The 13835-nt window shown below is 39.8% G+C and overlaps 2 protein-coding genes across 3 annotated transcripts in view; both read left to right on the top strand.

Annotated features, from left to right (window-relative positions):
* Positions 1 to 6040, top strand: part of shtn3 (shootin 3) — a 30109-nt gene extending 24069 nt beyond the window's left edge. For both annotated transcript variants that reach the window (XM_064328105.1, XM_064328107.1), the window contains 7 exons: positions 275 to 345; positions 669 to 772; positions 1308 to 1322; positions 2434 to 2496; positions 2935 to 3055; positions 3466 to 3787; positions 4031 to 6040. In XM_064328105.1, the coding sequence (XP_064184175.1) occupies positions 275 to 345; positions 669 to 772; positions 1308 to 1322; positions 2434 to 2496; positions 2935 to 3055; positions 3466 to 3787; positions 4031 to 4178 (844 nt within the window). In that variant the 3' untranslated portion in view covers positions 4179 to 6040. The remainder of the gene's footprint in view (positions 1 to 274; positions 346 to 668; positions 773 to 1307; positions 1323 to 2433; positions 2497 to 2934; positions 3056 to 3465; positions 3788 to 4030) is intronic.
* Positions 6041 to 7774: 1734 nt separating this feature from the next.
* On the top strand, positions 7775 to 11010 carry thoc3 (THO complex 3). Its single transcript, XM_064328108.1, has 6 exons — positions 7775 to 7979; positions 8298 to 8454; positions 8764 to 8968; positions 9428 to 9589; positions 9939 to 10039; positions 10344 to 11010. The coding sequence occupies exons 1-6, from the start codon at positions 7800 to 7802 to the stop codon at positions 10505 to 10507; spliced, it is 969 nt and encodes a 322-aa protein (XP_064184178.1). The 5' UTR covers positions 7775 to 7799; the 3' UTR covers positions 10508 to 11010.
* The last annotated feature ends 2825 nt before the right edge of the window (positions 11011 to 13835 follow it).

Genomic DNA, 13835 nt, shown 5'->3' with positions numbered 1-13835 from the left:
CCCCGTAGAGCACAAACAGATGCAGACTGGAGCTGAGAATGAAGTCAGGAATACAAACTGCACATAGCCTCCATTTGTCACCCGGACATGGTGCTGACTGAGCATGTTTTTACGAAGACAACTCGAAGTGAACTTGGAATTGTTCCTAAAATGTATGCTTTGGTTTCATTGGCCAGAATCCAGTTTTGAGAGAGCAGTTGGGTGTTATTATTATTGTTATTATTAATTATTAATTATAGTAAATGTCTGAATAATTACTTCTTTGTTTCTGTAGTTCCCTCATTGCAATAATGAGAAAAACCTCCAAAGGCACTAAGGGGCCTCTAAAGGCTGAGCAGGCCCCTGGTAAGTGTGTGATTATACTCCTCATGTATCAGCTTCTACTCAGATGACACTTAGGGTTGTTCTTCAAAAAAAGATCTGTGAATTACATTCCACACTTATTACATTACTCCTATGTATCTAATTTTACCTGGCCTAATAGAAGTCAGTAATATGGCCCTTATGGACAGTATATATATGTAAATATTCCGTGATATAATTGCTTGCTTTGAGTTCATTCTCCCAGCCTGTAAGACTAGCTTAATTTTCCATAGAACAAATGTGCCAAATACAAGTTCATGTCATGTTGGTGGACGTTGAGTGTGATACCTGTTTGTCTTGTAAAGATGGTGGAGGTGTGGATGATGTGAAAGTGAAGGCCGTTAATGAGATGATGGAGAGGATCAAGCATGGGGTGGTCCTGAGGCCCGTCAAGGGCCAAGACACCAAGGTGAGGTCTCTGCTGTGGCACAACATCTTTCCCATACTGTTCTCACACTGTGAGAACTGTGTGCTTTTTGTTGAGTGCAGGTCAATAACCAGTCCTATGAGTAAGCATTTATATAGTGCCTTCCACTGACCTCAAAGTGCTTTACAGTGAAGCAGGAAGGGGTGTTAACCCCAGCTAATGTGTTATCTGTATTGTAGCAACTAGTCCGATGATGCATGACAGCTATTTTGTTCCAGAACACTTCTCAGTGCCTTGAAATAGACCGTGTATAAAAAACACTGTAATTTCTACATGGTGAAACCAAAATGTATAAAAATACCACTTTCCTTAAAGCTGAGAATCTGCATTTGAACCACATGTGAATTGTTTGAGTGCAAATCTAAAATTGTGCAGTACAGAGCTAAATAAAAAACAAGTATTTGTCCCAAACGTATGTAGCTCACTGTACTGTATATACTGTAAAACCTTCATGTTATAATGGTAGTTCCTTTTCTTTTCCCTTAACATAATTTCTCATTGACTGGTGACACTGAAGAGATTTGGCATAAAGGTGAGTGTTTTAAAGATCACCTTAATTTACCTCTGCTGTTTAAAAAGTGTAAAAGGACAGAAGCAAACTGCTCACTGTTGCACTATTTGATGTCAGTGCTGCTGCTTTTAAAAGGCCATTTTGTAGAATTCTTTGTTTCCTGTAATTTTATTTGTAACTGACAGCATTTCCCCAGTACTCCCAACACTATGCCAGACATCACTGTTAGCATATTTAAAAATCTCTTTGCTTCACTTTTCACTTTGATGGTAAGACAGACTAGACTAAAATCAACTTACAATGATTTCCTGCTTAGTGTTTTTAGACTATGTGCTGCCAGCTTTCTGTTTTGGCCTGGGCTGTGCTCCATTGGGGGATGATTCAGGGCTTAAAGCAGTTTTCAGACAGACAACTTATATAAACGCAGTGTTTCGATTTGATTTAATGTTATTGATTGACTTTAAAGCACCATGACTACCCTCCCCCTCGAAGGGCCCGTAAAGAATAAATCAATACAGTTACCTCAAGGCCATATTCTTGTTTAATGGATGCCAGCTCTGTGGCCGACTATAACGCTAAATTCTGGCCTGTATTACGCGCAAGGCTGAAGTATTTGAACTTAATTTTCTCTAATAACCAGATTGATGAATAATGTAAGGCTTGTGGCGTAGGTTTCTTCGGTATAAAATGAGGAGCGGTCCTGTGCTTGGACTATGATGTCTTCAGTATCTCCTGATAACAAAGGCTACTGGGTGTGATGTTGGAATAATCTCTGTTATTCTATGCTGCTAATTTTCAGGGGGCTAATGTTCCATCCTGAGCATGTGTATGTATGGCAGGTTTGTATCGCAGAAGTAGGGGGCAAAGGCTGCCATGACTCCAACACCCATTTTATATTTTGCTGGCACTGCTGATCAAATTAGGTTCCATACATCTGGAACTGTCACCGAGTAAGGTCACAGGGCCACAGAAGCTAAGCAAATCACTGCCGTTCCGCTCTGGCACTGGCTAATAATACATAAGTATTAGCATTTTCATTTTTTTTGAGGAGAGATGGGATGATTCACTTGTAATCCCTACTGTATTGGAAATAAAGAAGAGCGTCTAATGTACTTCTCTTTTGTCACAACAGCACCCTCCAGTGGTTGAAGAGAAACCTCAGGAGAGCGCAATGGAGGAACTGAAGGGCATTCTGGTATTCTCTTGTTCTGGTTGTCATGCCATAAAAGCATATACACGAAGGAGCCTGTATTGTCTACTTTAATGTGTTGTGGTGTTATCAGCTTCTGTAGTAAGTTACATTTAATCTGAGATTCCGTGAGTATAGCAATCAGAAGACAAGTCTATTATGTTCCTGAACATTTTTTGATTTGACAACTCATGGGAGAATGACAGAAGCTGTTTTATATTATTTTAATTTTTATTGTTGAAAAACATAAGTAGTTCATGCAAACAAACATTTTACAAACAAACCTCAAGCTGAGAAAAGGGTGAGATTTATGCCGAAACTCCCCAACCATGCAGTCATCAGGAACTTGAGCGTTTAAAGCAGTTAGGCCGGCTTTCAGTTGAGCAAATTGTAACTACCTCAGCCCATTGATGCTTATCAACGACTTCATGTTTGAAATCTCAGGAGACGGTGAAGAAGAGTCCCAGTCGGGGGTTCCCTGAGGCGCTGCCAGGGAAGAAGGACAGTGAACTGGAAGTGATTCTGAGGAGGCGGCGTAAACAGGCCTGTGACCCCGGTTCAGGAGGTACTGCCACTCAACACCCCCTCCCACAACATCAGCAAGCTTATTCAAAACTTTTCCAGTTTTGCTTCATTGATCTTAGTTCTTAGAATGAGACTGTAACTTGTTGATTTAGGTCCTAGAGCTTATACATACAATATGCTACAATATGCACCATATACATACAACGTATAGAGTTAAGGGCATGCTCAGTAGTTCAAAATAAAAATTTCTCCAACTTCAGAAGAAGATAGTTCTTTAAATATGTATCATTAAAAATTTCCACAAGACCATAGGTTTCTGCATTTTGTCTAATTAGGCACAGATATTTCAAAATGTCCCCATTATTTAAAATGCTCGTGACTTAATTCCATTGGAATGCGTGTAGCCTCCTACAGAGTGCACGTGCACACTGCCTCTCTATTGTTCCGCAGATGAGAGGGATGGTCAGATCAGTAAGTTTTCTTCATCGGAGAGCCTGAATGCCCGGAACAGCTTCGACTCTGGCAAGGAGCCGGGCGGCTCCAGACACAGCTCCGACTCGGGCAAAGAGCCGGACGGGCCCAGAAGCTTCGGAAGCCCCGGCAGGGAGCCGGCCGTGCTCAGGCGCGGTTCAGACTCTGGAAGAGAGCCGGTCGTCGTGATGAGGCGCAACTCTGAGAGAGAGCCCAGGGGGTCCTGGCAGGGGGGCAGCGCTCGCAGTTCCGTGTCCGAGAAAGGGGCCTGTGAGGTGGTCATCAATGGCTGCTGCGATGGGTAAAGCTGACTATTTGGTGGTTTTAACAGTTAGAGGTGTTACGTGTTTCTGTGTGAGAATTTACCAGTTAATTACCTCATAAAGTATTTACCACCTGATAATGCTTTTACTGTATAGTTCCAATACCAGTGTACCGTAGCTGAGATCCAAAGAAAATGGTCTCCAGTTTTATCTTGGCACATTGAAACTACTCTGACTGACGTGCATATGGGGAATGCGCATTCACTCTTTGTTTCTTACAGCGAGGAGGAGAAGCAGAAATCAGCGAAGTGCACACGCTCAAATGGAATCAACCACACCGTGCTGCAGCAAGACAAGCACACCACCCTCACAACAGGGTCGCCAACAGGCCCCAACCCCCTGAATGGCAGCAATGACGCGGAGTGTTAACGGCAGTCCTGGGAGCAGTCACAAGGGGGCAGCAGAAATGCGCAGTGCAGGATAGGGCGGAAACGGCTGCACAATTTGCACAGTATCTTAATTTGTTTTGTAATTTTAGACACCTGACTTGAACAAGTTTTGTTTTGTTTTCTTTCTAGGTTTGAATGCTCAGACCATCTACTGGTGTGGGCTTCTGTCTGATTAAGTGCATCATTGGTTTTAATACAATATGATAGTTTTGTGTTTCTCTCTTTAGTGAAAGGACTTTAGAAAATATGAACAGCTCATTCTTTACAAATATACTTATTCGCACTATGTATGCAACAGTTCCTGAAATTTGATTATTATTATTATTATTATTATTATTATTATTATATGAAACACTCAAATATTTGAAATGGCCTTGAGTTCTGATTTTATACTATATAATGTATTAATGCCTTCATGATGATCCTGAAATTTCTCAAAAATGTAATTGCTTTTTCTCCAAACTTACCAAAAAACAACAATAATCATTAACTGAAAAGCTATAAATAATAGCAAACAAATCACACTTTAAGCAGGTCAAAAGTTGGACTCTTATTAAATCAAGTGTTAAGTATTGCGCATTCAAGCACTATTTAGCATTTAAGGTGGAAGACTCCAGTATTTCAGTTAAGTGAACATGCCGGTGTGTTGTGCTTGTTGTGTCAACAGATGTCAATAGAGTGGTGATGCAAATGAAAGCTATGCAGGTGTTTGGTTATTCTTGGACTTCCTTAAGGAAATTAAGTGCTAGTATACTCAGCCTACCTCCAAATAGACACATCCACCTCTTAACTATCGTAAATTGTATGAAATCAACAACTGTAAAAGGGTGACAGCTTGAGTGGAGATTGCAACAGCTGAAAATGTCTTCCACATCCTACTTCTGAGGTGCTTGCACTGCGGTGGTCACTTTATATACACTAAGGGGCTTGAGTATTTGATGAGTTATCACTCGCAGGAAGGTGCTACTACCAGTACATCTCGGCTCATTGTCATCGTCATTTTGGGAATACCTGGAAGGTTTTCAAAGCCAGGGAGCTAGGGTTACATCCAGTCCCCTTTGGGGGTCTTGGATTGATTATTCCACACTGAAATCCTGGTTCTAGTTTGCTGCAGTTGAGCAGATAGTGTAAAACCACTTACTTTGATACATGAGTGTGTAGTTTTACTACGTGACCGATTTCCCTCTATGCCTCTGGGCTTGTGGATCAAAGAAAGGCTGTTTGACAGAAAAAAAGGTTGTTTGATCTCTTATTCCATTTTTGTACCAAACACTAAAGAAGCCATTTGCATACTGTGGAGTCAAATGTACTTGCTTATGCCATTCTGATCTGTGGACAGACTGAGTCATACATGTATCATGTTCTTGCTTACTGTAGATCTGCCTTTAGAGTTACTGCTGCAAAAGTTATTTGGACACTGAGTACAATGGATTGTCACATCAGGTCAGCACTTCAGCATAATAATACTTCATAATGCTTCCTGAACATTTTCAGAATGAATACCCTCTTTTTACAAAGCTGTAAGGCTCCATCATAATTGCAAGATGTGGCAGGACTCACAATGAATGATTGCGCTTTTATCTCCCCCAACAGCCACACACTTTGCTAACACCGCTTCAAGTCCACATTTTTTGTTGCCCTCTGATAATTCAGTATGAGCACTGTAAAGTAACAATCTGTATGTGTGAATTTACTTGTTCCTTGGCTATGTGTGTATGTCTGAGATGTGAAATTAATATGACATCATCACAAACTTGAGTTTATAAACATTTTCATGGCTCTAGTATTCATGAAACATTCTTTTTTTAAATTGGAGGTAATAAAAATTGGCCATTTAAAGTATTGTTATCTCCTGTCATATTTTGTTGCCTAGCTACCACAGTTGTGTGTCTGAAATTGACTGATTTGCAACATAAAAGCATTTGCTATTTAGCTTGCCATACATAAAGTTTAGGCAACAACAGAGCTTATGCAAAGTCATCAGTCATCAACTGGCACTGGTACTTAATCCATAAACCTACAGCATAAACTTAATAACATAGTAGGTAATAACATGTACTAATGTGGCATGGCAGGTTGTGAAATGTTCTAAAAATGAAAACAAACAGTTGTGTATCTTTGTATTATTTAACTTTTCTAACGCAGCTGGTAACAGGCATTGCAACCAGCCATTGTGGTTCATAGTAAAAGTTATCGTTCCATACTAGATAATTAATGAGTAAACAACATAAAATGATATAAATAAGCTCATTATGGATGTTTTGCCATAGCTAAACAGATTGTTTAGAAATAAATTAACACATATCTCTGATATAGATAAGGTTGGATGTCGCGAAATCTGTAAAGACCCTCCCACTGCACCATTGCACTGAATGTACAATTGCAGAAACTTACACATGCTGGAATCCTTATGGTGCAATCATTCACTTGGTGTAGCCTACATTGTGTTCTTGTAAGCAGACAAATGTTGTCACAAAACTTAAATATGACTGTTCAGTGGCCATGAATAAAAACGAAATGGGATGGGTTGTTTTCCAATGTTTGTTTGCTTGCTTAGTTTAGTCCTTGGTTTGAATCCTGGCCAGGGCCCTTCTGTGTGGAATTTGTTTTCTCCTCGTTTCTGCGTGGGTTTCCTTCCACAGTCCAAAGACATTCAGGATAAGCTAATTAGAGAGTAAATTGGACGTAGGTATGAGTGTGTGAGCAAGTGGTGTGTATGCCCTGTGATGGATTGGCGACCTGTCCATGCCGTATTCCTGCCTCTCTCCCAATGCATGATGGGATAGGCTCCAACCCCCTTGCAACGGATGCTTGCAACCCCTCAAGAAGCAGGACTTCTTTTGTTTACTCAATGCAATTATCCTGCTAACTGAGTAATCCTGCTTTGTAATACAGCCCCCTGGAATAAACAGGTTAAATAATGGATGGATGGCTGTTTGCTTAGTTTGTCTAAAACTTAATATGTGAGGCATTGTTGATTACAGTATACATAAACTAATGAATTATAAAGAAAATAATTGCACAATTTGTGCTACCATCGTTCACTCAACAGTGTCAATGCAAATACTTAATAAGAGGAGTAACGCAATGAGAAACAAGTATAAAATGTTCAGTGATTCTGGAGTGCAATTTGTTCCTAGTTTTAATTGTAATTAGTGTCACATTGGCACAATTGGATTACGATGTCAGTATATTGCGTATTTTGCGTAGAGTAGATCGATTTACGTAATGTTTTTACCGTCTTATTGGTCATGAAGACGATTTTGTGGTTATAAAATATGTGATTTCAATATGCTTACTCAGACCTGAGCATCTTGCTTCGACACTTTGTACGCTTAAACGGAGTGTCAATAAAGTTTACAAAGAGTGAATGGAATGAACCATTTAGTAGTTCCGGGGTTGTTGTGTAATTTCAGCATTGAATTAGGCACCACATACAAAATACAAACTGAATTTATAATTATTTATTATTGAATGTAATTTTTTGTATCTCAGACCATAACCGGCTGCCCCTTTCATAAAACCGTGTGCATTCTGCCTGATTTGTTTCGAATATGGCCTCCCCCACACACATCCATAAGTATTAAATCCCATCGCAAACATGGCGTCGCAGTACTATCTGGAAATGCAGGAGAATTTCAAAAATAACAACAAAAGTCGTGAATTCCCTGCTCACAGCGCCAAGGTGCATTCGGTTGCTTGGAGTTGTGATGGCAGGCGGCTGGCATCTGGATCATTTGACAAAACGGCAAGCGTATTCGTACTGGAGAAAGATCGCTTGGTAAGTGAAGCGTTTCTACGAAGTGATGATGAATGAAGACGTGCGCCTGGCGGCCCATGTGAAAACAGTATGACTTCCAACGATGCGCGTTTCAAAATTAGTTTAGTAACCAGCTTTACATAGCTGGCTACCATACGTGGAGCAACATATCAAACGTGTACATATCAATTGTCTGAGATTAATATCGTGGTTAAAATAATTAGCAGTGTTTCCAGTGAACGATCTATATGTCTAGCTCAGAGTGTATGCACATATGCATTTGTTACAGTTAACTTGATCTAGCTGCATCTGTTCGCTTCGTGTTACTTGTAATTTCAGGTGAAAGAAAACAACTACCGGGGTCATGGCGACAGTGTTGATCAGTTATGTTGGCATCCCACAAATCCAGACCTCTTTGTTACTGCATCGGGGGATAAGACCATCCGCATCTGGGATGTTCGGACCACGAAGTGCATTGCTACTGTGAACACGAAAGGTTTTCTTGCACCCGCTCTTTTGTCAAATATTTTAGCTAACGTTAGCTGATGAAACGGACACGCAATTGCTCATGGTTTAATTAGGTGTTAAGTGACGTATGGACATAGCCGTTATAAAAAATTATTTTAAAAGTATTGTTATGTACAGAAGTACACAAAGTGCAATTATTTGGGATTCAATTCCCTAGTAATACCGACTTTGGGACACTTGTGTATAAGATAATCATTGCGCTAGGTCTAGGTCAGGATCGGGACATTGTTTTTTTTTTTTTTTGAATTTTTTTTTAAAGACTCTGTTTTGATCATAGGGGAAAACATAAACATATGCTGGAGCCCTGACGGACAGACTATCGCTGTTGGAAACAAAGATGACGTGGTTACTTTCATCGATGCCAAAACGCACCGGTCAAGAGCGGAGGAGCAGTTCAAGTTTGAGGTGAACGAGATCTCTTGGAACAACGACAACGATATGTTCTTCTTGACGAATGGAAACGGCTGCATCAATATTCTCAGGTACTAGCAGGAGACTTTACGATACATTATTAAAACGCACCGCTTGGAATCTTAAAGCAGTTTGCATTTCTCTATAGTGAGCTGATGATTGAAAGGCCTGATTTTTGTGTGTTCAAAACCTGACCTTCATATTAATTTGGTGTTGGAGGTACAACGCTGATAACTTGTAGTTTTCTATTTGGTTTGGTATATGGTTGTATTGTCCAGATTGTATTTAAAATAAGATGACCTAATACAGGGCTGGCCAACCCTGTTCTTGAAGATCTACCTTTTTGTAGGTTTTCATCCCTAATTTGGCACACATGATTCTACATGACCAGGAAAACCTACATGACAGTCCACAAACAGGGTTGGCTGGCCCTGACCTATAATTAATTTTTAATGAATATCATAGTGTGGCTGTGTCTGCATATTTTCCACCAAGTTAAACAATGGAAATAACACCCGTTTTCTCTTAAGTTACCCAGAATTGAAGCCCATACAGTCTATCAATGCCCACCCGTCCAACTGCATCTGCATCAAGTTTGACCCCACAGGAAAGTACTTTGCCACAGGCAGTGCAGATGCTCTGGTCAGTCTCTGGGATGTGGAAGAACTTGTGTGTGTGCGCTGTTTCTCCAGGTGAGGGCGCACTTGCTCCAAATCTACTGTTAGGATTGCCTCTGGAGTTTATATAAATTAAGTGTTCTCCTAGATTATACTCTAAGCGTACCGTGTTAATTTTTTTGATAATAATAATAATGGATTACATTTTTATAGTGCTTTTCATAATCTTCTGTCTTGGTTGCAACTGAGGTCAGAACCTGAGGTGTTGGTCTAGAGCTGACATTACTAGTTCTCATTCAGCTGGAGGTAACAGAAAAGAACCTCTTTAAAGTGAGCTTACTCTAATTCTGCTGTGTGAAAGGAGAGTAACATGTGACAGTTGAGTCTTTATGAGCTTCAGCATTTCCCTTTGAATATTGACCAGGTTGGACTGGCCGGTGCGGACTCTGAGCTTCAGTCACGATGGCAAAATGCTGGCATCTGCATCTGAGGATCACTTCATTGACATTGCCGAGGTTGAGACTGGTATGCTGCATGTTTTTGAGGCATCAGTTTTATTTTGCTCACAGGTCTGCTTGTCTGCAGCTGTGAAGTGGTGCTCATTGAATCAGGTGTTGAACATTTTCAGACTAAACAACACATTTTTAGTTTTAGGCATGGCTTAATGTTGTAGTGAGATTTTGACTTAACTGTAAAAATAGAAACTGTATAAAAAGGTTCCTCAAGAAAAGCAAATTCATGTCTGTTCCTTGTGATTTGGGCAACGTGAATGAGAGAGCAAAATGAGAGTCACTGATTTGTCTTTGTTTTTCTTCTGTGACTTGTGAAGGAGAGAAGTTGTGGGAGGTGCAGTGCGAGTCTCCCACTTTCACCGTGGCCTGGCATCCCAAAAGACCCTTGCTGGCATACGCCTGTGATGACAAGGATGGGAAGTATGACAGCAACCGGGAAGCAGGCACCGTCAAGTTGTTTGGATTGCCCAATGATTCCTGAGGGGCGTGGTCTGTACACTTGTGTGCCATCAGCATTCCAGTACTGCTTTTATTTGGTTAATCAGGAATTGTTGTGGCCTTGAAACCTTGTGATTGGTGCCAGCGCAGATCTTGCTGTTCCGTTAGCCAGTTTCCAACACACAAGCAGGGATGGATGGAAACTGAACATCTCTGTGTTCTCGTGTTTAAACTTGCAGATGGCATGGCATTACTGTTTGCCGAGGTTATAAAAATAGCCTTCTTTTGATGCATATATGGCCATGGCTTCCCGGTGTGTTTACTCCCCTTTAATGTATTGGTATATTTGCTGAGAAACCATCATATTTTTTTATTAAGGTAGTTTCTGTGCCTGAAGGCTTGGCTGTTTTTTATTTTCTCCCAAATGGATTGTACTCATAAATATGAATCTGAAACCTATTTTGGAACATGCAGAAAACACTTCTGCTGATTTTAAAAGGAACGGGTTTACCACAACCTCGAACAGTTTAAAAAAAAAAAAATAAAGTTTAGTGTGTACACTAAATTTGCAGTTGTTGTTTTTGTACAAAAATGGGGACCAACCAAGAATTGCTAAGAATTACCAAGAATGGATGCCATTGTTTGGTGTTACAATTTTAATTCAAGGCGTAGCAGCATCTTGTACACTGACAGACGGGGCACTTTCTGCAGATAGGCAGCAACGTTTCACTTTCTCATTGGAACCAGCAGGGGGCCTCATCACCCTGTGATGGCACATTAGGAAATATTTAAACGCCACTGTAGCTTTACTTTTGAAAGCAAAATGTCATGAAATGCTTTTTTGTACCGTAAAATTTGTCCTCAGAAGGTGGAATTTGTTATACCATTAAAAATACTGAATGTGAAATGGCAGGCTGTTTGTTTATTTCTGCGTGGTCTGACTGAGTTTTTAGGGATGTGTTTTACTCTTTCCCCTCCACTAAACCTCAGAGCTGTTTTGCTTGGTTTAATATGTATGTCTCAACAGCAGGAATACCAAGTGTGTCCTGTCAAAGAGTTGAGATTTCTATTGAAATGTATGTGCATATAAAACATGCATATTATGCACATACATGCATATAAAATAAATATGTGGACGGTGTTTGAAGCATATATAAAGACCACTACATTTTATAGTTGGGTAAGCTTAGAACAGCATCTAGGTAAACAGTGATTTCTTTCAACAACAAAAAAAGTAAATGCATATATGCATTTGTAGCTGCTTTTTGACATTTTTCCATTTTTGTAAATGCTTTTCATTTGGCAGTGCTTTTCCAAAAATCCTAAAAGCGCTATTTGTGCCCAGAGGTTACTGATTTACTCTCCAGTTTGTGAAATCACAATTTAATTTCGTTTATTTGATTGATAGTAAATTGTGGATTTGTTCTTTGAAATTATTTGCTTATATCAGATCCTTTCATTTTACTGTGTTATGCATATAGAGACTTTTTAAACTTTTGCTAAATATTAATCTTCTCCCACTGTAAACGGTCATTAGGTTTTGTTCCTTTTCCAGGTACATTCACAATCATGTCCCTAGAGAAACATTTATAGCTACTGGAGAGATCCATTTGGCAATCATTATGTTGCTAACCTGGACTCGCACAGCAGGCCAATGGGATATTTCAGTATGAGGGGATTAGGCAGCGTGGTATAAATGCTGTTTGTAATGAGTCATCTGTTGTGTTTGATGGCCTTTCCTGAAGGTTAGTTAAGGGCACTTTGGACAGTTTAACAAGCCTGTGTACTACACTTAGAATTCCTTGAGCTCCCCTCAAGGTCACATAAGCTAATTGCCAAGATAGATTCAAATGGACAAGCGACTGTCTTTATTTCTTATATTGCACAGTAAGCATACTGTATGACATGTAGTGATGAAGATCCATTACTTTTCATGGATTCTGTAATTGCTCTCTCTGGAGTTGAGTCCAGTGGGCAATCTTTCTACTGATGATTGACATGACAGCTTGCTGATTTTTCATTTATTTATCTTTTAACACCATTTAAAACATGGAACCTGAGATTTTGTGTTAAAACAAAAATTTATCAAGGTACAGATAAGTCAAAATAATGACACCGAAGAGATATTCTGAGAAGCTCTTGTCATAAAAAATAGTCTTGCATAGGCAATTTTAAGTATATTGGGCAGTTTTCTTAAAACTGTAGATACTGACAACTAGGTAAGCTGAGGATGCCTGGTACCAGGACAGCTTATGACATGGAAATGGCCCACCTGTGACCATAGGGGCCAGCTTGTGTTTGGCAAGAGCTTTACCAGATGAGACACAAGTGAACTAACTTTTGGAAGAGAAAAATAAAAGGTTTCATAAGGACCGCTGAACACAATTAATGTAAACTTGAGCTTGGAGTAGCACACTGACAGCATGCTGAGAGTTTTGGGCATCAATTCTTTTTGGTGTAAATTTAGTTTCAGACATTGAAATATCACCTTGACAGAAGGGTAAAGCCACCTGAAACTTGTAAGGACCTTGCATTATTTTCCAGCTTGCACTACTGTAATGCTGAAATGTATGAAAAGCTATGGCAGTGTGTAGTGTCTGGGTCATTTGCACCATTTTCTCAATACACATTACATCCTTTATCTCTTCCAGAGGCCTGCCAGTTGTGCACGGTAATGGTTACTCTTTGGCCTCTCATGCTCATAGCTAATAAGCTAATTTTGAGGGAAAGCAGTGCAAAGGAGCACCTGTGGATCAAACTTCCCTCTATCTCTGTTCTTCCTCTTAACTTGCCAGGAGATATTCTGTGGTGGACGTCAGTTGCATTTATATTTGTAACACTGATATCCATTCTTTTTTGTACCAGCAGTTGTGAACTTGTTAGCATGTTAACTTTAAGAAGTTGTATTTTAATAATAACCCTTCATGACGATTTTAAAGAGAAGCCATGTTAAAGGTCCCCACTTATTTGTTTTGAGTTTAATTAAATGCTTGGTTTATTGCGTTGCCTCACGTGTCCCAATTAAGCTGGTAAAATATGAAATCTGTAAAACATGACATTTCGCCACATTTGCTCCCAGAAAAAAATCACTGGACAGAACTCAGATATTCCCTGCAGCATATATTTTCCTGTTCGCTGGACTTTCATGTAGTGATGGGCATTCCAGCTCCTTTCTGTGAGTCGGATCATTTGGCTCAGTTCACCAACAAGAGCTGGCTTTTTAGCCTCCCCAGTGACTCTTTCTTCAGCAGGATTTCTGTTTTTTTTATTTTTAAAATAAGCCGGTAAGTTAGTGCTAGTTTGACATGTGTTTGGTGTTTGTGTACATGTATAGATTAAATTGTTCAAAGGAATCGTATTCTACCTTCTAA

The sequence above is a fragment of the Anguilla rostrata genome, chromosome 3 (genome assembly GCF_018555375.3).
Source record: "Anguilla rostrata isolate EN2019 chromosome 3, ASM1855537v3, whole genome shotgun sequence".
NCBI classification, from domain to species: Eukaryota; Metazoa; Chordata; class Actinopteri; order Anguilliformes; family Anguillidae; genus Anguilla; species Anguilla rostrata.
This window is presented reverse-complemented; position numbering and strand designations above follow the sequence as displayed.

What these genes read in the sequence shown, in the direction of transcription:
- thoc3 (XM_064328108.1), top strand. Translation starts at nt 7,800, where the DNA reads ATGGCGTCGCAGTACTATCTGGAAATGCAGGAGAATTTCAAAAATAAC. An exon ending in TGTGTGCGCTGTTTCTCCAG is followed by an intron (nt 9,590 to 9,938) that starts GTGAGGGCGCAC and finishes AATATTGACCAG; the next exon opens with GTTGGACTGGCCGGTGCGGA. An exon ending in CATTGCCGAGGTTGAGACTG is followed by an intron (nt 10,040 to 10,343) that starts GTATGCTGCATG and finishes TGACTTGTGAAG; the next exon opens with GAGAGAAGTTGTGGGAGGTG.